The 25,046-nt window shown below is 48.8% G+C and overlaps 9 protein-coding genes across 9 annotated transcripts; 5 read left to right on the forward strand and 4 right to left on the reverse strand.

Annotated features, from left to right (window-relative positions):
• Positions 1-333: 333 nt before the first annotated feature.
• Positions 334-2,010, reverse strand: BO87DRAFT_325948 (uncharacterized protein). The gene is made up of 2 exons (XM_025620122.1): positions 1,708-2,010; positions 334-1,649 (listed from the first exon to the last, which is right to left on the reverse strand). The coding sequence occupies exons 1-2, from the start codon at positions 1,849-1,851 to the stop codon at positions 708-710; spliced, it is 1,086 nt and encodes a 361-aa protein (XP_025484272.1). The 5' UTR covers positions 1,852-2,010; the 3' UTR covers positions 334-707.
• A 2,581-nt stretch (positions 2,011-4,591) lies between these two features.
• On the forward strand, positions 4,592-5,495 carry BO87DRAFT_298868 (RTA1 domain-containing protein; the record flags this gene model as incomplete). Its single annotated transcript, XM_025619075.1, has 2 exons — positions 4,592-4,745; positions 4,795-5,495. The coding sequence occupies 2 exons, from the start codon at positions 4,592-4,594 to the stop codon at positions 5,493-5,495; spliced, it is 855 nt and encodes a 284-aa protein (XP_025484273.1).
• Positions 5,496-6,494: 999 nt separating this feature from the next.
• Positions 6,495-6,961, reverse strand: BO87DRAFT_298443 (uncharacterized protein; the record flags this gene model as incomplete). The annotated part of the gene is made up of 2 exons (XM_025619060.1): positions 6,495-6,719; positions 6,797-6,961. 2 exons carry the CDS (start codon positions 6,959-6,961, stop codon positions 6,495-6,497), a joined length of 390 nt encoding a protein of 129 aa, XP_025484274.1.
• Positions 6,962-8,509: 1,548 nt separating this feature from the next.
• On the reverse strand, positions 8,510-9,716 carry BO87DRAFT_403579 (CFEM domain-containing protein; the record flags this gene model as incomplete). Its single annotated transcript, XM_025625780.1, has 3 exons — positions 9,310-9,716; positions 8,882-9,250; positions 8,510-8,839 (listed from the first exon to the last, which is right to left on the reverse strand). The coding sequence occupies exons 1-3, from the start codon at positions 9,388-9,390 to the stop codon at positions 8,510-8,512; spliced, it is 780 nt and encodes a 259-aa protein (XP_025484275.1). The 5' UTR covers positions 9,391-9,716.
• Positions 9,717-11,631: 1,915 nt separating this feature from the next.
• frdA (putative FAD dependent oxidoreductase) lies at positions 11,632-13,551 on the reverse strand. The gene has a single exon (XM_025626506.1). It carries the CDS (start codon positions 13,286-13,288, stop codon positions 11,831-11,833), a length of 1,458 nt encoding a protein of 485 aa, XP_025484276.1. The 5' UTR covers positions 13,289-13,551; the 3' UTR covers positions 11,632-11,830.
• A 542-nt stretch (positions 13,552-14,093) lies between these two features.
• Positions 14,094-15,249, forward strand: BO87DRAFT_455506 (oxidoreductase; the record flags this gene model as incomplete). Its single annotated transcript, XM_025628652.1, has 3 exons — positions 14,094-14,441; positions 14,496-14,761; positions 14,873-15,249. Exons 1-3 carry the CDS (start codon positions 14,149-14,151, stop codon positions 15,247-15,249), a joined length of 936 nt encoding a protein of 311 aa, XP_025484277.1. The 5' UTR covers positions 14,094-14,148.
• Positions 15,250-16,216: 967 nt separating this feature from the next.
• On the forward strand, positions 16,217-17,378 carry BO87DRAFT_382786 (PKS-like enzyme; the record flags this gene model as incomplete). The annotated part of the gene is made up of 5 exons (XM_025624627.1): positions 16,217-16,319; positions 16,375-16,535; positions 16,584-16,615; positions 16,668-16,854; positions 16,977-17,378. The coding sequence occupies 5 exons, from the start codon at positions 16,217-16,219 to the stop codon at positions 17,376-17,378; spliced, it is 885 nt and encodes a 294-aa protein (XP_025484278.1).
• A 3,378-nt stretch (positions 17,379-20,756) lies between these two features.
• BO87DRAFT_372880 (class I SAM-dependent methyltransferase) lies at positions 20,757-22,059 on the forward strand. The gene has a single exon (XM_025622396.1). It carries the CDS (start codon positions 20,907-20,909, stop codon positions 21,885-21,887), a length of 981 nt encoding a protein of 326 aa, XP_025484279.1. The 5' UTR covers positions 20,757-20,906; the 3' UTR covers positions 21,888-22,059.
• A 252-nt stretch (positions 22,060-22,311) lies between these two features.
• On the forward strand, positions 22,312-24,926 carry BO87DRAFT_403583 (2-deoxyglucose-6-phosphate phosphatase; the record flags this gene model as incomplete). The annotated part of the gene is made up of 7 exons (XM_025625781.1): positions 22,312-22,381; positions 22,434-22,455; positions 22,507-22,616; positions 22,684-23,116; positions 23,699-23,913; positions 23,990-24,391; positions 24,447-24,926. 7 exons carry the CDS (start codon positions 22,312-22,314, stop codon positions 24,818-24,820), a joined length of 1,626 nt encoding a protein of 541 aa, XP_025484280.1. The 3' UTR covers positions 24,821-24,926.
• Between the last annotated feature and the right edge of the window lie 120 nt (positions 24,927-25,046).

Below are 25,046 nucleotides of genomic sequence, written 5' to 3' on the forward strand. Positions count from 1 at the left end.
GAAGAAAGAGGAGAATAGGAGGGACTACTACCCTGAGGGTGATTTAACACAGAGAGCAAATGAGCAGGAGGGAAGGTAAGTAGACCGAGGGTCACGAAGAGACTGGCAGTTAGTAGTCTGCCGGGCGGTGAGTGGGGGCGCGGGGTGGGCTGCGATAACAACTCAAATGGTGCGCCTCGGTGGCGTTGCTCTGTTACTACTTGTAGTAAGTAGTAGCCCATGAGTACCTGGCGGGTATGGCCAGTCCAGTCTATGATATATGACTGGTCCAAGGCAAGTCGAGAATGGTGCAGCAGACCGGTAAAGATGGTAGTCTACCCTCCTGGGAACTCTCACTGTATTAATTGTACGTAAACTACTATAACGCTTACTCGTCCGGACCTCCGCAGGACTATCCCGACTCTCCCAAGTCCCCTCTTGTGTCACACGCCATGCTTATCCCTGCCCAATGCGACGGGAAGGGCAAACAAAGAAATATGGGCGATAGGGGTAGCTGTAAGAATGATCGCCAACGACTCATCCGTGCACGAGATGGCTCAATTTTAATCGCATTACACAGGTTCAAACTACGTCATGGATGGAATATGGATAATCATGTAAGCGCTATATCATCAAACACTAGGACTTATGTATAGAGTCATGCAAAAGAGCAGAGTCGTAGCTGATTGTTTTGGATCTGTACACACTTTTAAGGCATTCGGCTGTAGTTAAGCGTTGTTTCCAGCGAAGCCATAGGTGACCGCTCCAGCCCAAACCTGCGCAACCAGCAGAGTGGTGAAGAACGCAGCCACAGCTACCTCAATTGCGAACCCTTTGCCGATGGCCTTGACGAAGCGGACCAGAGCAGGCCGGTCGAAGGTCTTCCAAGCATCCATGATGCTCAGCTTGCCGCTGCCGCCGACAATGGCGGGAGAGACCTTGCCGCCGAAGGAACGGTCGAAAGGCACAATCGACTCATCCTCCTCAGGGAGCATAGACGCAGCCACGCGGATGAAGATGGCCCGGGCGGGAATAGACACCACGAAAGAGAGAAGGGCTGGCAGGGAGACGAGCGTAGCAGCGCCGGCGAGAGTTTTGGCTGGGGAGTCACCGCCGGAGGGGTTCTCAATGTTCTTGAAGCCGTTGCAAGCGCTGATCAGGATCAGGGGAATGTAGTATGCAGCATTGGTAACGGCATGTTCGAAAGCAACAACCGGAGCGATCTTCTTCCAGGCAGCGAAACCGGGGATCCGCTGGTAGAAACGTTTGGGAGAAGGCTCGGAGATAACAATGTGAACCCACGCCAACTGCAGGTTGGCCAATGCGACGCTGCAGATCATGCCGACAACAAACTGAGAGAAGAATGCATTGATAGAGAACGGCATCATGGAGAAGACCAGCCCTTGTGCAAGACCATAAGTGACGAGCATGCTCAAGCCACGGAAGCGGGAGAGGAAACCGGCACGGGCACGAAGGTGCTGGATCGTGGTGCGTAGTTTGCTGGTGATGGGCATCGGAGGGGGAGCTTCGATCACAGGCTCGGTATCAGGCTCGTTTGCATCGTCAGGCTTGTTGGCGTCAAGGTTGCCATCGATTCGGACGTAGACATCGGGGTTGGAATCCTCGATAGCGGCGAGGGTCGGGACCAGCATTCCATAAGTGTACTCCACCTGAGAGTACGTGTCAGTGCCCGTCAAAGAATCAGCTCAGAGGGAGTATGCAGCTTACCGAAAATCCGATAGCGATAAAGGCGAGGACGGTGAAGACAAACAGAGCTGACAGCCATCCTGCGAAATGGATGGTGGGTTGGTTCGGGGTAGGCTGCTCCAAGGCGGCCTCCACACCTCGACGGACGAGGGAAGAGATGGTCATGATTGTGTAAGAGTCAAGCGAGGGATACGACAGTCGAATAGAACTGATGGTTTTGATGGATGCGATAGAGAAAAAACGGCCAGTCGGATGGGAATGAAGCAGCGAGGATGAAGAGGAAGCAGAAGAATAAATGGGAGAAGGCTCGCCCTCCAGGATCAGGCGGCAACGAGCAATTGCAGGCAGTAACAAGGCTATTTTGGGACTAGCTACAAAGTAAATGGGCGGCGGCTCGTAATCACGCCTGCTGTGGTGGGGCTCCGCGTCACTATCCGCCAATAAGAAGGCTGCCGATTGTTGGCGCTACTCCAAGTCGGGGCTTTCTTTGCCCGGACGCTATCATCCCCCGATCCGAATGCAGTTCTTTCTACTACCAAGCACGCTACAATGGACCCTGGCTTCGCCGTTATCACGAACTGGTGTTAGTGTGGATTACCTGGACCAGTAACGAAAGACCCCCGGTGCAAAACCTGGCAGAAAAGGGGCACCTCAGCTTATCGTGTCTGGGATAGGGTGCACAAGTTGGCATATCCTTCTTCAAGCCTACCAAAACACAATGGGTTTCAGCCACAGCGTTTCAATCACCAATTATATAGGCTTGGCTTACACCAGTCAACTTAGATGGTTATATCGCTCGTACAATATTAATCTCCGGATTCACAGTCATTGACATGTTCTGACTGAAAAGGGCATCGCCAATACCTCAGAGGTGCGGATATTAACCGATGATGCGACAGCACCGATTATGACGCTGGGCAGGCACTAGCCGATTATTCTAGCGATTGAGAAAAGTCTCATTGAATCAGCGACATATTCACTTCATAAGCATTTCCCTAGCACTACTACAGACAATACATACTGCTTTGGTTCCCTCATTCAGCGTTGACGACCTCAGCAACGGATGGCAGGAACTAAGTGTCCATACCCCATGGCGCGTGAGACTATCTCAATTGTACTTTCAACTTATGTGTCTCCTTGTCATCCCGCTGCTGGGATCCTAGTCAGCTGGTAGCTACCGACAAACTGCCAAGCTTCACATACGATCAACTCAACCTGAAGATTGGGCTGATAAGGATAAGCTATGTGCGGAGGCCGGGCCGATTTCTCCACTCTAATGGTTGGAGTGTAGCTATAAAGCCTGTCTGGGGTTATCGGATTATATGCCGCTCTTTATGTGTATTATATAGCATCAAAACTGGGGTTAAAGAAGCACAATCAGGGGTCTACGTTGGAATGTGAGCATGATACTCAGCGCTATCTCCGTTCGTTCCCATTTTGGCCCTGAACAGATGGGCAATTGACAGATGCTTCTCATGGAAATGGGTGTATTGAGTTTGGGCAATTTCTACCCTGAGTTCCACTGGCCAGGTATTTGATCTGCTTCATTTGAATGCCCCAGGCCTGATCAATTCCACTCACAATGCTGAGAACCAAAAAGCGAAGTGTGCTTTTGACGGTTAGAAGGCAGTTCTGGACTCTATGCTCAACGGTTGAGAAGTTAATCATCAGAAGCACGTGGCCTTTGGTTCTTTCCACGAATGTTTTGGGCGTACACCGGAGTTGATGGACAGCGGAGACTGAATTTATGTCGATCACCGTGCTGGCCGTTTTGATGACCAGATTCATCCATAGAAGGTGTTTCAGGCACAGACACATATGCACCACACAGAATATAAATAGGGCTAGTCCTCACACATCTCCCGCCAATGTCTCACCATACTAGTCTCTAGAAGGACGCCAATCGGCCTATCTTTTTTAAGCTGTTGTTCGAAGAGACCCGTGCTTGACCGATCGGGTATAATATGCGAAAAACGAAGGACGGGGAAAGACGATCATCCCAGAAGTTAGATGTTGATTATTTTTATCAATTGCTCTACGGCTGGTGTCAAATTTCCCTCTCTGTTAATCTACTAACGGGCGAAGATTCTGAGACTATATGAGTCCATTAAACTACAATCTCCATAGCTGGTGGATGGATCACCACCAACTTACGTTTTTAAGCAAATGATATCGCCGCCCCGACTGGCTTCAGAGTCATGTTATTTTCGCCGAAATATCCCCGCTGTATGATATTTTTACCAACATGATATACCATCAGTGGGGGAGTTCCTACTGTGCCGGCTTTACTAGTGGCTGGGCAGTCTTGGTAAACACAGTAGCCTGCCCTGTTGGTAGCCCTGAGACGGCCGGAAGACCCTTAGACTTGCGAACCTGCAGCATTAGATCTTTTCTTGTAGCACCGTATATGTGAAGTTATCATGGGACATGAGTGTAATACTGTCAAGATTGTTTGCGATCTTACTGTACCAAATAAGCTGCAATATGAACTGCATGAAATTGTAGATAATATGATAACAGGGGATCACCGTAAAGGTATGGTTTTTCATTGCTTTTGTGATGAATGAGGTTGATATCCACATTGAAGCTTTGACTACTTCACAACGGACCAGTCACCTAGTACTACAGGTTACCCACTAGAATCACTCTCGGGCTTTCCCAAAATGGTCATTGAGCTTACAATGGTAACCATAAGAACCCAAGCCCTGTGGATATCCACGGACGCCCCTGAGCGGAGAAGATTTAGGTCCATGGCATAAATGTGCAAGCTACGTAGTGGAGATCCACCTGCTCAGTGCGTAGTGTTTGTTAATAACTTATTAAGTTCTCTTTGTCCTCCAAGTTCTCTCTTCCTGGTGGTTCAACTTCTGCTTTTCCAAACGTCTCACAACCCAAAGCCTCAATCATGTCGAGTAACTATAAGCTCTATGACTATGAGCCCTCTGTCGGCGCTGCTATTATCTATGCCGGGCTGTTCGCTGCAACCTCCCTAGTGCATCTTTTCCAATTGATCCGTAGGCGAACATGGTGTTTTGTACCATTCGTTATTGGTGGCTTCTGTGTGTTCCCTCATCCCTCTAACACTTCTAATACCTTGTTCCCTTTTAGTCGAGACATTCGGATATATCGCACGATACTTCAGCGCCAGAGAGACCCCCGATTGGACCGTGAAACCCTACGTCGGACAAGAAATGCTTCTCCTTCTAGCTCCGGCCCTATTCTCCGCCTCCATCTACATGATCCTGGGCCGAATCATCCGCCTCATCGACGGCGGTTCACACTCTTTGATCCGGCCATCATGGCTGACCAAGATATTCGTAACCGGCGACGTGCTTTCATTCTTCATCCAAAGTGGCGGCGGCGGAATGATGGCCTCTGCCAAAACCCCCAGCAAGATCTCCTTAGGCAATAACATCATTGTGGTCGGCCTTATCGTTCAGTTGGTCTTTTTCGGCTTCTTCATCATCGTCACTGTGGTATTCCATCGCCGTATGGCTGCTTCGCCGACTGAAGTATCTCTGGCTTTCACACCGCCCTGGCACACTTATATGCGCATTTTGTACACGGCTAGTGTTCTGATCATGATACGGTCCATCTATCGTGTGGTGGAATACGTGCAGGGCTCGGAGGGCGTTTTGAAACAGAGTGAGATGTTTCTGTATATTTTTGATGCCCTGCTGATGTTCTTGTGTTGTGTTTTGTTCAATGTCATGCATCCGAGTCGTATTCTCTCGGCTCGTCCAAAGTCTTATGGCAAGATGATGGACATGGAGGAGGATCAGGTGGAGATGCTGCGTCCGGGGCGATGAGATTTTTATGACCTTGTTTCTGCTTTGTCGATTTACGATTGTCTTCTTGTTTCTCTCTCCTATGTTTCCATATGATCATTAGATGTCATGCATACCGTACCATACATTCTCCCCCTATACGCCCTATTTTCTCCAAGTAGCACCCGGGATTTAGCTCTCTTAATTTACCGCTCTGTTCCAATCCTCTCCCTAGAAAGGGGAAATATACGAACAGACGGCCGCAATATTTTCCAGAGCAAAAATCTTTATTATCTATTGTAGATGCCTCGTCGTAGTCGTACCCATTTCCGTTTATGGTTAGAGCGTGATTGGAAGTGGAACCAGCAAAGTGATAAGGAGTTTAAACTCAAAAAGCTCTAAAATAATTACTTTGTCCTCGATCTAAACTATATGGAGATCAGGGAACTAATTGAGTATTGTAAAAGTAAAGTGGCAGCCTTGTGCTGTTATTTTTAGAAGGATGTGGGGTTTCAATCCGATCCAAAATGTACATTGCGCTACATTGCTACACCTGGATAAAAGTAATAATTAGTTGTTCAACTCAGTTCGATTCATTCCTGGTCGATGCCTCCATGGCCTAGGAAGACCATCGCTGCAGGTAAACACAACAAAAGTGAACCTGTACTATGTAAATGGGAAGACCACGTAGGCAGGAGAGACGACCAAGGATTGGGATTGGATTAAGTGATGCCTCGCAAAGAGTGTGGTCTTAACACAATAAGTTTAATTCTCGCTATGTCTCTTCTCTTCTCCCCTTCTATACATCCGTGGTTCCATAACTATCATAAAGAACGACAACATACAATAGTACACTCATCCCCTTAAACAACCTCCCCCTTCACTTCCTCACTCCCATAAGTATCAACTCCCCCATGAGCCTTGAAATGCCGATAATCCAAGACACAAAGATACGACAACAACCCCACAACACCACTGTATAATAACCTATTAGCACAACCCCCACCATCACAACCGGTCTTGGCCTTGGTCTGATAAAACTCACCACAACACCAACGCCAAAATAGCCACAAACGCACCCAACGCCTTACTAGCGACACTACGGCCGCCGCTCGCGCCCATGATACTTATAATAAACAGGGCGAACCAGAACACCGTATCGATGATATCCAGGATCATGTTGGCTTTGGGACTGGCCCATCGCTTGAAGCGGGCTTTGTAGGTTGTTAGGATTTGGTAGGTGAGGAAGAGGGCGGCTCTGAGGCACTGTCCATTCAATTGTGTGGTTAGTTATAATAGTATATTGAAATTGAGTGAATGCTGGTGATGGGGGAGGATTGTACCACTGTTATACCCCAGATATTGGTGCGAGTTGCTGGTGTGCCTGGGGTTGCTAGTCGGGCGATGATGAGGATGAAGGTCAGGACGATGAGGGATGCGATGAGGATGTGGAGACGACGTTTGAGGAGGGGGCGGGCAGATTTGTTGATGAGGTTGGCGAGGTTCATGTCTATTGTTTAGTGCTTGTTTCTCGTGAGAAATGGCGAGTAGTGCTGGGATGTAGTATGGTATGAGTAAGTAGTATGTGAATTGTGTTGTAGATGGAACATCCGAACTAGGACCATTGGAATTATAAACCATCTTCTTACATAGAGTGCTATTCGATTTAGTCTAGACTAACACTATGGAAGATTTAGGCATTTAGATAAGAACAAAAATAGCCCTTCACATTGAACTGTGCTTTGCATGAGGGTGGTTGGTTAGTTTTCGTATCAGTTACCTGTTGAAGATATAGATACGACTGCTGCCTTCATGCCTTAGTGCCTCGGTGCCTGTGGCTGACGGCAGGAAGAATTCGGTCACCTGACCGGGTCTCCCTTTCTTCGCATGCTCAGGGATAATATGAACCCATATATGAAGCGGAAGTGATGAGGTATTTTTGTGTATAGGACATTAGTTAGTGATCTGGCTACGAAGCTGTAGAGTTAGCGACTGCAATCCAGGGCCATGATCTGACTAGGTATTGGCGTTGACCTTGTTAACCCTTAGTATATCTAATTCAAGGCTATAGGTTAGAGCAGGAACTAGGTATAGCGGCATACTGGCAATGTCAATGTCGTATATATATTGTATTCTGAAAAGTATTTAATGTAGCGAAGTAGTAGTGGTCACTCTAAAAATCTTGCATGGATTTGTACCATTAGTGTCAAGGGCGTATGATGATGCGCATATATAAATATCCACACAGCCAAGACCACCATTAGTATCTACTCCTAGCTGAACTACTAATTATATGACAATAACCTTCTTATAATGACCAACAAGTACCCAATGTATTCCGTACACCATGCAGAACTGCATATAGGTCATGCTTGAAGATAAATATAGAAAGATAAGCCCTCCACTAGAACTTTCTATATAATCCGATCAACTAGTGACGGCATGTAGTTGAAGTGTATCGAGCTATAAATAAAGAGGACGAAATAGACTTTCTGAAACGAACATCTCCGCAAAGCCACAATCAGCTCAAGTCACAATGTCATCGAAATGCAGAAGTCTCGAGCTTATCGCGCATCCTTTGCGTGGATGCTTACCTTCCGAGGTCCAGTGCGGTGGATTGACTGTTACACATCACATTCTGATGCCACTCTGCATAGTCTACGTCACCACATCATGATACCCCTCCTTATTTCAATCTATAAGCATTGTCACCATGCTGCAGCGACTCAAGATCTATTACGCGGCTTTGTTGATGATCTTAAGAGTTTATTGTCTCATATTTTTAACCTAACCGACCGAGAAAGAGTGTAAATCAACCTGGTGATCCATTAAACCATCCATAAACCATCCATGCTGCTGCATATCCATGATTATGATCATGGGCAGTCGGCACATTATCTACTAGTCATTATGCTATGACCCATCCTATTAACATATACAAGCCGCAAACAAAGCGTAGAAGTCGTAAACCATAATAGTGAAACAATCCAAGTCAGGTTCTCAGTCCCGTCTTGGCGCCTGAAGTATCCAGGCCCTCAAGTCATTTGCCCAGTCATTTAGAGAAGGAACATAGCAGCGAGACCAAGAGCACCAGCGATTCCACTGCCGGCAACGTTAAGCTTGGGAGCAGCACCAGTGGTCTCGGAGGAAGAGGGAGCAGTTCCGGTAGCCGAGGAAGAGCCGCCAGAGCCGTTGGAGCTAGATCCAGAGCCAGAGCCAGAGGTAGAGCTGCCAGAAGAGCCGGAGGTGGCACCAGAGACAGTACCGGTGCTGGTGCTGGTGCCAGTGATAGTGCTGAGAGTGGTCTGGCCAGAGACAGTGCCGGTGCTAGTGCTCGTGCTGGTGATGGTGCTCAGGGTGGTCGCACCAGACGTGGCACCAGAAGTCTGCAAGAGATTAGCTTCCCAACGTTGGTATCACGAGTATACTAAGCTTACCGCTCCACTGGTGGTAGCGCCAGTCGTGGCACCGCTGGTGTTACCACTGTTGGTTCCAGAGGCAGACGAAGCACCACTGCCGGTAGCCGAAGAGGCAGAGGTGGTAGATCCAGCACCGCCAGCGCCGGAGCCAGTGCTAGAAGCACCAGTAGCAGAAGCGGAGTCGGAGCTGCCAGAGGAAGTGGGGCAGGAAGCAAGAGCCGACGAGGCAACAGCGTTGGCGTCATCATTGGGGCAAGCCTGAGCGGTGCAGTCGCGGATACCGTAGCTGTAGTCGGGCTTGCTGCACAGGCAGGACATGTCGCCGCTGGAGCAGCCAAGCTCAGAAGCCTTGTTGTTCATGTTGCTAAGGCACATTTGCTAGAGACGCGCGCTGGTCAGTAAGGTGCGCCAAGAAAGTCACATCCAGGTACACATACAGCGCAGTCGCTGACAGAGACATCAGCGCTGACCATGCTGGCAGCGGCCAGAAGAGCGAGGGAGAGCGAGAAGGTCTTCATTGTGTGTGATAAGAAGATGGAAACGTGCAAGAGCAGAAAATCGAAGAGCGACGGCGCGAAGAATGGGGTATCAACCGAAGAAGATGAACGCGAAAGACAGATGATGGGACTGGATGGATTGCTTGGAGAGATAGAGAGGGAAGAAAGAGGAGGAGGGAGAGGGGACAAGAGCCGATTTAATATGGAGGCAGGAAAGAGTCAACAAGTGCAAATCCAAAATCAGGGCCCGCAGCTTCCCTTGTTTGCCGCACCGACAACTCGATTCGTTCACTTCGGCGTTTGCCGTCAATCTACTAGTTTGGAGTAGTTGCGTTGCTTGTTTTTACTTTTCTGCTTTTTGCTTTTCACAATTTCATTTCATTTTTCATTTTAAATTTTTATTATTTTTTTTTTCTGCGAGTCGCTGGTTGCTTCTGGAGTCGATCAGCAAAGGCATCAGAACCCCATCTACCAGGCTACCAGCGCGCCAACGTGGCTCAGGACACCGTCACGGGCCAGTCCATGCAGTCATGGCTGCTCCACCCTGGCCTTAATCTTGGACTAAAGGGAAGGGGCATCGTCTATCATGATCAGACCCAGACACCGTGGCTCAACTCGAATCCACTGTATCCCCTGCGTGCCTCTCATAGGCTGAAGGGAAAAGCCCTCGCTTGCGCCGAGTGGCTGAGGATCTAGGGATTTGGAGATATCCCCGGTTGTTGATCCCACCTTTCCTCAACAATCCCAAGCTCCAGTCGATTAAGTTTTTCTTTTGCTAACCAAACTAGGGAGAAGGGCCTTTTCTCGCTTTGTTAGTGCATCTAGTTTACTCCTATTCCGCCAATTTACGAACCGGGCTGCCGACTGACACTAAAGAAGTCTAGATCTGACGACAGAGAGATGCTAAGGCCAAGTTTCGTCACACCACCTACGTCAGTGAGGAGGGGGATACTGGATGCCCAAGATGTGAATGCCGGCAGGCCAAGTAAGGCCAGGAAGTGGGCAGAGACTGGCATAGGGCCCTTGACCGACAGGATGCAGGGGATCGACGCGATGGGGCCGATCTTCGCCGGCTCAAATGGTGATTTGTGCTTCGCTCTGCCACTAAAATCAGCCCACCGCCGGTGTGGCTGACCCTCGCCCTCTTGAGCCACATTTGGCTGCCTCCGCGACAGGGTTGGGCCACTCACGACTCTGGCCGTCTCTCTAGCGTTGACGCTGGAGAAGAGTCCAGGATTGATTCGCCCATTCTCAATCGGACTGACTACAGAGCTCTGTGTATCACGGCAACTTGGCTCGTGGTACCACAGCAACACGGTTGTTTGGTCCGTTGTGGGGAAGCTGCTGAGTTTTCCGCCACCCACTAATTTCGATCTATTGATTGAGGAAGCTACCATTTCTCTCGTAACCGTGGGCGAGAGTCAGGACGGAAAAACAGTTCCAGGGCGCGGCCGAAAGGAAGGCTGGGGTACCCAGCCATTCCATTTCCCACGGGCTGCATTGTCTGTAAGGAGAAGGGGTATCTGCACCTTCCAAACAGACACTCAAAGTTCTAGAAGAGCGCGTCGAGTCGCCATGGACCGGTCGGTGCATTGGTGCATTTGCGTGGGATGAAGTGTGTGTTGTACCATCACTCCCAAGTCCAGGCAGAAGGGAAGGGTGCCCACCAGATTGACTAACTCCGCTCCGTGGAGGCGACGACCCTAGTCGGACAGGGTAAATGTTTGAGTTGTGGCGGTGCGACAGCTCATCTTCTCTTTGTTGGTTTTAGTTTAGATTTTTTTTTCTTTTTCTCCGGAATTCGACCGAGAAGCCCGTCCCTTCGGCGTCCTACGTCATGGGTCCCTGTGCTCAGGGCCTGTCCCCCGTCCATCAATCAACGCATCCTCGCAAGGGCTGCGGTGGCCTGCCCCAAAATCACTTTTATTTCACCTGCTCGAGGATGTAGGGTATCTAACTACTCCAGTTTTCATGCAACGGCCCCGTGATGCAATTAAGGGCGACAATGATCATCTTGACAGGGTTCATGGAATCTTGGCAGAATGTCCTTCGAATTGGGATCAATCCGCGAAATGGGTGACTGCGAAGATATTACAGTGCGCTTGCATGCATGGTGCAGTGGTTCGACTCTTGAAACTGATCGGTTCCATTGGAATGCACTGGCCAGATGTGAGATGTAATGTCTTATGATTAGTGCCTTGATTCGTTACACTGCTTGATGATGATTATCACCATCATCAGGTAAGGCGTTGAATGCGAAACAAGGTCATCGTCAAGAGATGCAGTAGGTTGCATGAACCTCGCTGTTCCCCAGAACTTTATACACAAGATCAAACAAGCAGTAAATTTCGATCAGACAACTGCCGTAGTAGCTTATTCAACAAATTTCACTGTAGCGTGCATAATACATAATATCACAATAAATTATCACAACCACCAATCTCTCCCACCAAGCATACCCTCAGGAACATGTCCCCTTCAGTCCCTGATAATAAGCAGCCGCTTCCTCTCCGGCAATGCGACCGAAGACTGCGCACTCCAACAGCGACGATCCCCCCAACCGATTCTGGCCATGGAGACCCCCGGTGATCTCGCCGGCCGCCCAGAGTCCGGGAATCGGCTGCCCCTGACCGTCCAACACCTGGCTGCGCTCGTTGATCACCACGCCTCCCATGGTAAAGTGAACAACCGGGGTAACCTTTCCTACATACACCACCGACTCTGGCTTAACCTCCCTCAGCGTCCAATTTCCAAACGACTGCCGCCCAAACTCATCCTGCTTTTTCCCAGCGACCACATCCGCATACTCCCTCAGCGTGCCCTCCAGCGCCGACATCTCCCCCAACTCTCCAATCGTCGTCTTCTTAATCAATCCCTTCCACATATAAAATCCCAAATGCGACTGCAACGCCGCAGCAGCCCCCTCATCCAACACCAGCTTCACATCCCACTGCCTCGCCTTGGTCGGCAACCTCTCCGCCCGCCCCATAACCTCCCCCGTCACCTTCTCCCTCGTCTCCAACTCATTCACAAACCTCCTCCCATCCCCAAGCACAAGTATACCCCCCTCCCCCCTCAACGCCTCCGCCGCCAATATCTTCACCATCGCCTCCGCCTCATCTCCCTTCCCTCCCACAAACCCCGTCGGATGCACCTGCACCTGCTCCATATCCACCACGGCTGCCCCAATCTCCTGCAGCAAAGGCTGCGTCCCTTCGCGCTGCTCATTCGTCGATGGTATCCCCTCCAGATCGGGCCGATACTGCGCTAATAAACCTCTTGCATCGCCTGCAAACCCTCCACTCGCGACAACGACAGGTCCGTACGCTGTCTCTGTTTTTGTCTGATTGCCCCCTCCCTCATTATCCTGGACAGTATACTCCACCCCAACGACCCGTCCTTCTGCCCCTTCTTCTCGTAAAATCCTCGTAACCCGTCTCCCCACCTCCATATGACAATTCCTATCCTCCGACACCCGTCCCAATAACCCTTTGATGATATCATACCCCGGTGTCCCCTTCCCACTTCCCCGATGCGTCCGCGATACACTATGTCCCCCGAGTCGAGTGACCCGACTCAAATCGACTCCGATGTCATCCGTAAGCCAGTATAGCGCGTCCGCGGACTTGGTTGTAAGGGTGTCGATGAGTTTCTCGCGTCGGGTGCGCTCTACCCCTCTAGCGGAGGTATACGGCATTCCTGCGGAGAGGAGGGTATCGTGTTGGAATGTGGTGATGGAATCTGTGTCGTGTTGGTATCGTGTCGGAGCGGCGTTGATCCCCGACGAGGCTTTGATGCTGTTGCCGCCGGGTTTGGGCGCCCGGTCGAGGAGGAGCACGGGGATGTGGTGCGTGAGGAGCGTGCTGGTGGTGGTTAGGCCTGCGAGGCCGGTGCCGATTATTATGGTTTGGGGGGTCATTTTTGATGCTAGGTTTATGGTTGAGGATGATTAAGGACGGTAGTGGATGAGATGGGTGTAGGTTGTAGGTGTAGTTGTAGTTGTAAGCTAGTTGTGATGGTTTGGTTGGGGTGGTGAGGGGTTATAGTATTATTAGTGACGGGATCGTATGATCTAACAAGGTGGTGGTGGTATGTTGCGATGGGTTGTACGATCGGATAGTTTGAGTCCGGTGAAGTCACGGACATCGAAAGTACTGTGAGAAATAACATGATTGGGAATTAAGGGATGTATGTAGGTGTTGTATGACTGCTCTCATGTTGGAATGTGGAAGTCTAGAACATCCCCGCACAGCAGCATTACAACTCGTGCTTAACTGTAATCTTATTGGATGGTTAAGTGAGTGTTGGAGACAACATCCGGGCACCAATTAGACTTGGTTTTCGTAGAGTAGTATTGCCAAGTACTAAGTAAATAATTATACATTACACCACAGGATTGCAACCTTCCGTCTAACAAGAAGTACAAAGAAGTATTATCATAACTAAGCTGCTGATCCCAACACAGGATCCACACCCCTGCTGGTGAGGCTGGGTTATGTACAGTAGCGCTATCAGCCTTGTCTAAATGATGCTTACAACAGTGAAATTTTGGATACGTTCTTTAACTGGTCCAATTCTTTAACTATTCACAACCCAATGGCTACATGAGAAGTTTTAATGTGCGTGTGATGGGTGAATGCCGTCCGACACGTGATTGATGGCTCTTATAAATAGTCCTGTAACTCTTGTTCTTCCTCAAGTCCGCAATTGATCGCAGGAGAATAAGCAGGAAGACCGAGGAAGACACTAATACAGGTGCTTGCACTTCAACTTTGCAGCATGCCAACCCAAGGATATTTCGATCGGATTCCTCCGTTCCCTTCAGATCTTCCCGTGGTTTCACTGTCAAAGATCTCTCTCGAAAGGTTGAAGAACAACACGACAGAAGAAGTAGAGAAGTTATTGAAAGCGTGCCAGAAATGGGGATTCTTTCTGTTGGACTTGAAGGGGTCAGATCAGGGGCATACTCTGCTGCAGGATGCGGAAGCAATGTTTGAGTTGACTACACAGCTCTCTGCGCTGAGCCACGAGACTCTGAAATCCTATACCTACAAGCCTCCGGACTTTATGAGGTATGTGCTTCCTCCCCTCCCTTCCATGTCATTGCATAACTAACATTGGACCAGGTATAAAGGCATAGGAAGCATAAAGACAGACAATGGCGACGTCGACTTTATCCACGCCTACTCGCTCAGCCAAGACGAAGTGCTAGGGAAGTCCAGTCACTCACGTCTCCACCCTGATGTGATCAACACCAGCAAAGAGCAGCTCCGACGCTTTATCGAACACGCTCATTCAGTACTAGATGAGGTCTTGGCCCAGCTGGACAGTTGTTTGGAAATAGAGCCCCAAACACTCGAAGCATTAGGTCCATTGAACCAAGAATCCGACAGTATTGTCCGCCTGCTCTGAAGCCCAGCCCAAACTGATCCCAACTACGATCGCATATCATTCGGCGGCCATACTGATTTGGGAATAATGACGCTCCTATTCAATATCGCAGGCGGACTCCAGGTTCTCCCTGCTGGATGTGAGAATCTCAAAGAAAATTGGCGCTACATTAAGCCTGAACCCGGGTGTGCTGTGGTGAATGTTGGCGACACCTTGGTGGAGTGGACGGGAGGTGTCCTGCGCAGTTCCCTACACCGGGTGGTGACAGCTCCAGGGGACCAGGCAAAGGTGCAGCGAGAAAGTGTGGCCTACTTGGTACGTGCTAAGCGAACTGCGTCTCTTCAGCGCCTGAAGGGTGGCATTATCCCTCCTTTGCTACCCGGGGAAGAGGAAGAAACCCGCACAGTGGATGAGTGGAGCGAATGGAGGTCTCGGCAAATTGCCTTGGGACAGTTGAAGCCCGAGTCGCGAGGCGGATGCAACGAGTAATGTATACAGTATCCAGTTCCGACCTTGCATGAGCTTAGCTGACGCGCGGAATGCTCAGCGTTAGGGCTATGGTGTTATAACCTGTAGGCTACTGCGCATGTCCGAAATTGAAATCACAAGGGGATCTAACAGGATTTGTAGGAACATCAATGACCTTTCGGCAAATATAGATTGTCAATCTTACCAAACAACTAGTCCATAGTATTGTCACCAGTAATGAGTATCGATTCTAAATGCAGAGGAATCCGGGAGGTATTGATCTACAGTGGATGTCCTGAGATGGAACAAAGTAACGAGACATCTGCCTTATAGCAGGTGGGTAATGCATGCAAGCACCCGAAGATAAAAGTATCTCATCGATTAAGATCATCATGAAAGAAGCAAGGATCCTTGGAAGCCTCGGCTCACTTATTCAGCCAGGAAGCAGACATTTCTCCATCACCAAGACGAAAGTAGAAGGAAATATAGTGAGCATCAATATGACCCGGAGGCGGTGACACAGAAGGCAGATAAGCATACAGGGGTATTATCATAGCTAGACTAGAAGGGCAATTGAATTTGAACTAGGATTGTTAGTCCAACAGATGGAAACAAAGAAAGAAGGGGCACAGCCCCCTTTTCCAGCAATGTTGGATTGGTAAACAAGGCAGTTCCTGAGCTAGCGGCCGCGACTGGGATTACAGATTGTCGGATGAATACCCAGAACCATACTGTGACTGGTATTCAGCCTGGCTTCCTGTCATATCTATAAAAGTCGGCCTCAATGGATGTCCGGATACTGACCATAGATAATTGCTTCCAAAAACCCAGCTTACTACGTCGCCTGTCGCTACATTGGATCATTATCCTGATCTTCTTCACTTCGAGTATTTAGGGACGAGCAGGCTCCAACTCAACCTTTTCTGGCATTGTACAACAATCTGAAACCCTCTATAGAGCCAAAGTACTTAATTTGAAGAAAAGGCCAATGGAGTCACTCCCCACAAGCCTGTCCCAAGCGTTGGACGTCCCCTTCTCCTCTACGCGTCAATGCTCAGTGCAGCTGCCCTCAGATATTGCGGTCGGCTCTGGTACGTACTAGAATGCATAAACCCTACTTGTGAAGGGACACTGATCATGTTGTAGTCATTTATGGTGGCTATGTAGCCAGCGCCATGACCAAATATGCACTCTATTACGCCTCCCAACACCCCAAACTGGAAACCCAGATTGATCTTCGAAACCCTTATGTCCAATTCTACCGTCCGATATTTGCCTCGGCACCGTTGATTATGACCTTGCGAGAAGTAAATGTCGGCAAAGGACAGTCTACCCTCCGTGTTTAATCATCCTAGAATGAGAAGATCACCGCGTCTGCGGATATAGCGTAAGTAGGAAACAATTACGCCTAGAGTAACAGATGCTTACAGACTTGACAGCATCACCAACTTGTCCATCACAGGCATAACCCTTCAAACAGACTGGCGTCTCTCCACTACCCCCTCTCCCGTGGACCTCACGAAACTCGAGACTGATAGTGACCCGAACTGGATTTCTTACCACTGCGCATTCTATCCCGAAGGATTCCGAAGGGGCCAGTCCTACGTCAAGAACTTCATCCTGAGAGTTCTGCCCACCGACTTCTCATTCATCGAGCAATGGATTGAACCGGGTTGGGACTATCTCCCGCTAGGCTCTCGGCCATCGGGAAGTGGAGCAAGGCTAGATGGACTAATGACATGATACAGTTTGTCGGAGACATGGCGCTTCCCATTCAAGAGAACTATGACCCTTACGAAGAAGGGAAGCCGTTTCCGATGGGGAGTATAGCGGCCATACTCGAGTTTACGAAGCGCCAGGAAAAGGCCCGCAATGAAGGACGGAGCGATTGGAGAATTCTCAATGATGATGGCACCAGAAACTTTTGGGCCAAAATGTTGAATGTCTCCTTGACTCTCTCTACAGAGATCAAGCAAAGGCTTCCCGCGGAGGGCGTCCGATGGCTCTACTTGCGGACCGAGTGCAAGAGGATCTTGAACGGCCAAATGGATATGGAGGTTCTTATTTTTGATGAAAGGATGGATCTGATTGCTATCAGTCAGCAGATAGCGGCTCTGGTACCTGCTAACTCGAAGATCCAGAAGTTGTGACTTTTAGGAAACAAGTGATTTTCTATCAATTTGATGAGCGCTTGTTTAGATAACATGTTTCTTTGTTCATACTGATAGTCTGAGGAGAATTGGGTAGATAGTAAACCTGGCTATACCAATGATGGTGACGGAAGCTTAAACTTATTTAAGAAGTTCGGATTTCTGAGCGATGTCTCGGTTTAGATAGCCTTTTTCGCCGACGCTTTAAAAAATGAGAAGGAAAGCATGATTCACCCAACCATTCATCTGGATAGACCATGAATGAATAAGGACATTGGGAGGCGTGATGAAGTAATATACTGCCTTTCTTGACTTATAAACTTCCTACATTGACTTTCACTATGAGTTCGGCTGTGTACTGGTCTCAGCTATTCAAGGCATGCTCTAGCATTTCACTCGGTATTTGATTGAATTTTAGAATTTAATCCAGCCTTGGCTGCACTCATAGTATATAAGGAGGGTTGGGGCCTCTTCCAATCTTCTTCTGCATTTATGTCCATAGCTACAGCTCTCTACTACATGGTCTCTTCTTCCTGTATGCCCTTGACATTCAAGATGCATACAGTAGAACCTAAGTACCTATATCATAATGAAGTATTATACATTCACCAGTACATGGTTCCCACAGACCGCAGAATTCAATAGTACTTGGAAATATGGTACCCGTGACTGATAAGAAAAGTACGCCAACTACCGGGACAGCTGACGGATCGCCACCAACCCTAATCAAACAGAAGGGGGTATAATGCGCAATCCAAGATACAATAGGTGAAAAGAGGACTCTTTCGGGGGTGACTTGAGAAAAGGCCTTCCACGTTGTGGACATCACGAATGTACATGAGATATATGGAACATGAATTATTGGGCACTGAGCTTTCAAATTTCGGCAGCTAGTTGATATACATACATCGAGAGACCAAAATGAAAGCGACTGTGTCGCGGGTAGCTTTTGGATGAACGAGTTGGTGCTGGGAAGACATGGATATCTACAAGTTAGCTGCCCTCGGCCAACCACTAGGTCGCCATTCGTGACAATATGCGACTATCCAAGAATTCAACCCGATCACTTTTTTTTCTTTTTGCATGTCGCGCAGAATTATGCAGAACCTTTGGATGGGTATATATGGCAGTGACAATACAAACGTCAATTCTTGCAGAGCTAGAACCAGACGATTTCTATGACATACTGGATGCCTTTGAGCTTTAGTCAATGCGTCAGTGTCCTCCCTTCTGCTTATGGATCGCTGGAATAGATGGCTAATAAGTGGTGTTTCGATAGGAGAATGTGGTGGCGTACAATTCGTTCCTCGCTAATCGCCGTCACATTATGGGCCTGTCGACTCCTCCTCCTCCCGCCGGCGCTACCCACGCGCAGCGTCGTGCGTACGACTGCGATTCGCTGTTGCGTTTGCTGCCTGGAGACGAAGGCTATGTGGTCTGGGCTTCGGCCTTAAAATCCTACCTGGACACCATTGTAGAGATGGCCCGCGTCCAATACCATTTTCTGTACCGTTTGATGATCCGAAAGTTCAATCATATCAAGTAACTACAAGTTAAATGATCACCAACTCTCCGTCGGCGTTGCTACAATCTAGACTTCACTGCTTATCGCATTTTCCAAGTGGAGTTCCGTCAAGGCCGGATTCATGCTTATCAGATTTCTATGCACCGTTCCAGTTACATCAATGTCCTGCTGATCCGGTCTCAGAGATAACCTCCGCCAGAAGCATGTACCAACTGCCAAATTACTATATGCCGCATCAACCAGATCGCCTATGAGTGTTGTCTAGCTCCAGCAAAGCGCGAACTGATCAGCCCCAAGACCAGCAATAACAGGCAGACCTTGCTGATATTGATATCGCTAGCATAAGAGCTAGACACAGTTACCAGCATTTGACTTTCGGCCCAGTTCTGTGGTTGTTTGAACATTGAATGGTGAATGTCGTCTTTCCTCCCCGGGTATATCGTTTCTGGGGGAAACTGGGAGTTTAAGATCATTGAAGGCAAGAGTATCAAGGATCTACAACTAAAGTCCCACTATATATACAGTTCGATGATCTCACTGCCCGCACAAGCACAAGGCTAGGGGTCGCAATGAGCCACTCGTGCTGGGACAACACAGTGAGGAGATAGTCTGCTGGGTGGACGAGATCCTAACGGGACGCAACGAATTCGAAGGGAAAGTCTTTACTTTCTCTCCTTCGGCGTCCGGTCTGACTCAATGGTTGCTCTGATATGGTCCTTACTCGATCTAGTGCAGTTGCTGCCCGTGTCGCTGCATCCTTGCCCGGTGAACTTATTAAATCACCGAGAAAGATATATTTAAGATGTTTCTGGCAAGTGTACTATGGTCACATTCCATTCCTGTGTACCGTATCAATAGAGACCGAAAGTCGTTATCTTAGGTTGGTTGCCAACTTTCCTGGCCAGTCCGAAGGTCTCACCGAGCCATTCAATCGGTAGAATGCACAAATTTTGCATCTTACGGGGAGAGGAGAGATGGCAAATAATATCAAACGAGAGTATGATGCGGCACCATCAATTGCTCCTTGGGGGGGGGAGGATTTACATCCAAGCACTTCTATCCAACTCGAATCTAGCGCTGAGAGAAGAAGTCGGGGGATCGAAAAAAAGACGAGCAAGAGCTGGCCATGTCTTAGGAATATTACACATTGGCCAATTGGAAGCTGGTTGGTGCATATAATTATCCATACCCTAGGAATGATATTCGTGACCATAGCAGCAGGGATGATCGATGATGAGAGGTCTCACGCAGGCAACGCCTTCATTGCAAACAGTACTACCGTTGGAATTCAGAGGCTAGAAGTAACTATGAAAGGAAGGCTACAGTATGCTAATAGTTGATTATTGCAAAAGATGAAAGGCATAAAGTCATTACATGTTGGAACATGTATCTCTATCTACTGTGCGGGGAGAAACATTCATTTTTTCTGATTTACTAGTCAGTATTCTAATATGATATTATATATTTTAGTATACTGAAATTATGCCAAGAACCTCACTCCACCCCGGTATAGAAACATCTCCACCAGAAGAGCCGTAGATAACTGCCACGCGCAGAACACGAAATCAAGGAGCACCAGTAATCAATCTAAACCAACCCCGGCACATCTCCGGAGCCATTGACCCGTTGAACAACTCATAAATCCACTCTTATTCGCTATATCGCTAGATTCGCTGCAACCCGACCGTTAAAAGTGGACCACCATAAGCGCTAAAGGCATGGCATTTCGTTAGCGAGAAACAACCGGCCTCGGCTTCCGCCGAACATGCGAATCAAAACTAAAGTACTCCGTATTTACCACTTTTCAACTAGTCCAATCGTAGCTCCGTCATATCCACCATGTGAAGGATATAAAACTGCGGATTATAGTGGCGTGACCCTCTCGTTTTCTCCTTTTCTTTTGTCTTTCTGTCTCTACTCTTCAAACGTCTGGGAACCCGCACCGTATTGATTATCGCTTGCAGCCACACCACACCACAACACATATCTACACAGTAGTAACAATGGGCTCAATCGCCCCCGATCTTCCCATTGAAGTGGACCACGACGACGACGCAATCAGCCTAGGGACCGAATCCTCCACAACATCCCTCAGCTCGAGCGTACTCAAATACGAATACAAGCATGGCCGACGCTACCACGCACACCATCTGGGAAACTACCCGTTTCCCAACGACCAGCCCGAACAAGATCGACTAGACATGGTGCACCATATCTTCTACCGACTTATCAACAACCGGCTCTTCCTTGCGCCGATAAACCCAGACGGGAAACGCATTCTAGATATCGGCACCGGCACAGGCATCTGGGCGATCCAGATGGGCGACGAGTACCCGAATGTGGAGCAGATAGTAGGCAATGATCTCAGTCCGATCCAGCCGTCGTGGGTGCCGCCGAATGTGAAGTTCATTGTGGATGACGTGGAGAAGGATTGGATGGAGAGTGAACCGTATGATTATATTCATTGTCGGTATATGGCTGGTTCGATTCGCGATTGGCCCAGGTTGATTCGGCAGTGTTTTGAGAATTTGAAGCCGGGGGGTTGGTTGGAGTTGCAGGAGAGTGTGAATACGTTGTATTCGGAGGATGAAAGTCTTAAGGAGGATAGTTATATGGTGAAGATGATGGATGGGTTGAAGGAGGCGTGTTTGAGGATTGGGCAGACGATGGATCCTGCGCCGGAGTTTGAGAAGTGGGTTGGTGAGGCTGGGTTTGGGGCCGTGCATACGATGAAGTATAAGTTGCCGATTGGAAGTTGGCCTAAAGATGCGAGGTTGAAAGAATGTGGGAGTTTTATGAGGGTGAATTTTGTGGAGGGTGTGGAAGGGTTTACTGCTGCGTTGTTTGGGGATGTGTTGGGTTGGGAGCAGAGTGAGATTGAGGATTTGAATGCCGGGGTCAAGAGGGAGTCGTTGAGGAAGGATATTCATCCGATATTCGATGTTTTGGTTGTTGCGGCGCAGAAGCCAATGTACTTGACATGATTAGATGGATGTTTTGCTCGGTCAATTTGCTCTACCTAGAATGGGAATTGATATGTGGTTAATGTCTATGATAAGCCACAAGTTGGCGACTCTTGTGCTCCCAGATATGCAACTACGGCATCCTTCATTCTAGAGCATATGTACCCAGATCTAGACCCAGACCCAGATATCTATTAATAAAGTCGTAGTGATCTGCTAACAAGATCCAACTTTAACTCTAACCATATTTCATAATGGTCTTAAGAAGTGTCGGGTCGGTTGCCTATTTAGTATGCGGGACGATTACCAAATACAGTAATCATCCGCTTATCAGCGCCACGTCTCTTAATATAAAGATGTAGCTCGATAAACACAGCAGTTGAACCCCGTATCGTCACTAAATATTTGTCACAATCCAAATTGTCACCCGAAACACAGTCGTCAAATGGAGGTGTCCTACACCTTCGCAGGAGTTCTACTTGACTTTGACGGCACTATCATTGACTCAACCGAGGGTAAGCCAATCATTCCCGTACAGATCTGGAGGAGAATCTCACGAATACGCAGCAATTGTCGAGAACTGGAAAAGGTATATCCTCTTTGGACCACATCAGGGACAACCCCATACTAACAACCACAGAATCGGCAATGAGTTAGGCATCGACCATGAAGAAATCCTCCGCACATCGCACGGTCGACGAAGCATCGATGTTCTACAACAGCTAGATCCGACAAAGGCAAATTGGGAATGTACGTACTTCCCACCTCTACATCCCCATATTAACAACTGACAGCAAGTCACTCATAATCTATTTAGATGTCAGCAAAATGGAATCCCAAATACCCACACTCAGCAAAACCTCCGCCGTCGAAATCCCGGGTGCGCGCAACCTCCTCGAATCATTGACCAAACTCCACATTCCCCACGCTATTGTGACATCCGGAACGAAAGCATTACTGAATGGGTGGTTAAACGTTCTACAACTCCCTCACCCGCAGCATGTTACTGTTGCCGAAGATGTCACGCTGGGAAAGCCGGATCCGGAGGGCTATCGCAAGGGGAAAGAGAAGATTCTGGCTTCGAAGGAGAATGGTGATCAGGGCAAAGAGGATGTCCTGGTGGTGGAGGATGCGCCGGCTGGTATTCGGGCGGGAAAAGCGGCCGACTGTAAGGTTTTGGCGGTTGCGACGACGCATTCGGTGGAGGCGTTGAAGGAGGCGGGGGCTGATTGGGTGGTGAAGGATTTGAGGTTCGTGGGGGTGGAGGGGTCGGAGGGGGATTTTAGGGTTGTGTTGTCGGGATTGCTGTAGAGCGGTCATAGAATGTTTAGGATGGATAGAGCGTGGGAGGCACATAGAGATAGATGACTTGAGTAAGCTTTGTATTAGACCTAAAAACGGACTTCGGTGATTAGAAATGCATTAGTTTACTAGTGATAGATAGAAGGACACGAGAAACACGAGTAATTGTCAAGAATGGGCGATAAATAGCGAGCCAGTAAGAACCTCGGAGGCTGAAGCTAAGCATAGACACAATTCAAACTAGCGGCAGTCCATCCGCAACTAGTCAATCCAGCGCATTCGGCGAGCTCGGCGAGCCTCGTGTCAGACTGTCCGAATAGCCTCAAAGCAAGAACTGCTTAGCAATTCCACGACGTTCTTCGTTTTCTTGGTAATCGACAAAGGCTGCATCTCTGCGAAGAAACAATTATAAAATGGCAAGAGTTACCCATCTTCAATGTCCCATACATACTCAACAATCACAAACCCAATACAATAACCACCACAGCAACTCAAACAATTCAAGCACAATATCCAACGATGTCTCCTAGAGTCTTCATCACGGGCGCGACCGGCTACGTCGGTGGCCAGACAGCGGTCACTCTCATTGCTGCGCACCCCGAGTACCACGTCGTGGCACTAGTCCGAGACCAAGAGCAAGCCGATAAGCTCAAGAGCCGCTTTCCGAAGATCAGCACTGTCATCGGAACACTCGACGATGATGCAGTTCTGAAGGAGGAGGCTGCAAAGGCTGATGTTGTGCTGCGTAAGTCTGCCACTGCCAGTCACTGTGGTCAATCCTCATCGAAAAGTCATCCACTAATATTGTCATACCTGCACAGAAACCGCCAGCTCCGACCACGTTCCCGCAGTGAACTCCCTTCTCGCCGGTCTAGCATCTGGCACTGGAAGAGGCAGATACATTCACATCTCCGGAACGGGTGTTCTCAACGATATGTCTACTGGACCTGGGAACCCCACTTCAAAGATCTACGACGATGTGAAAGATATTCATGAGATCATCAACCTGCCTGCCGAGGCACTGCACCGAAATGTTGATGATGCTGTTATCACCGGTGGAATGCGACTGAATGTTCCCACGGCGATTATATGCCCGCCGACCATCTATGGTGTGGGTGAGGGACCGATCAAGAAGCGGAGTATGCAGGTTCCGTTCTTGACTGAGGCTATTTTGAATCGGGGTAAAGGGTTTACTGTTGGGAAGGGGGAGAACCTTTGGGATTGTGAGTTGTCTCCAACTTTATAAAGACAAGGGATGGATTGCTAATGGTAATGAAGATTGCCACGTCAGCGACGTAGCCAAAGCATTCGTCGTCCTAACTGAGGAGGCATTGAAGCCCAACGGAGGCACAGCGACATGGGGCCCAGAAGGATACTATTTTGCAGAGGCCGGCGAGTTCTCATGGAAGGGCGTCAGCGAGAAGGTCACACAGATTGCTCATGAAAGTGGAAAGCTTGTTACTGCGGACATAGAGACTTTGGCCGTTGAAGACGCTATCAAGTTCCATCCATGGGCGCCAGTCCTGTGGGGTGGAAACTGTCGCAGTCGGGCTAGTCGGCTGCGCGCTTTGGGGTGGAAGCCTGAAGGTCCCTCCCTTTGGGAGGCTATTCCTAGTATTGTGGAGTTTGAGATTCGTGCCCTTGGACTGTGAGTTGTGGATAGTTTCTTGGCAGTTAGTTGAGGGTTAAGGTGGGGTTTCTTAGATGATTCGGCGGTAGTTGGCTGTGTTTAATTCATCATAGAGTTCAATGATCATGGCGCACTTATTGCATCTTTCAAGACTTGTATGACGAGACCGTCGTCTAGGGCATGAGGCCAACAATATCGTTCCAGTAGTCCTTTGGCCTTCGCATTAATTAAATCCAAGTCGACCAAGT

The sequence above is a fragment of the Aspergillus neoniger genome (genome assembly GCF_003184625.1).
Source record: "Aspergillus neoniger CBS 115656 unplaced genomic scaffold BO87scaffold_3, whole genome shotgun sequence".
Taxonomy (NCBI): domain Eukaryota; kingdom Fungi; phylum Ascomycota; class Eurotiomycetes; order Eurotiales; family Aspergillaceae; genus Aspergillus; species Aspergillus neoniger.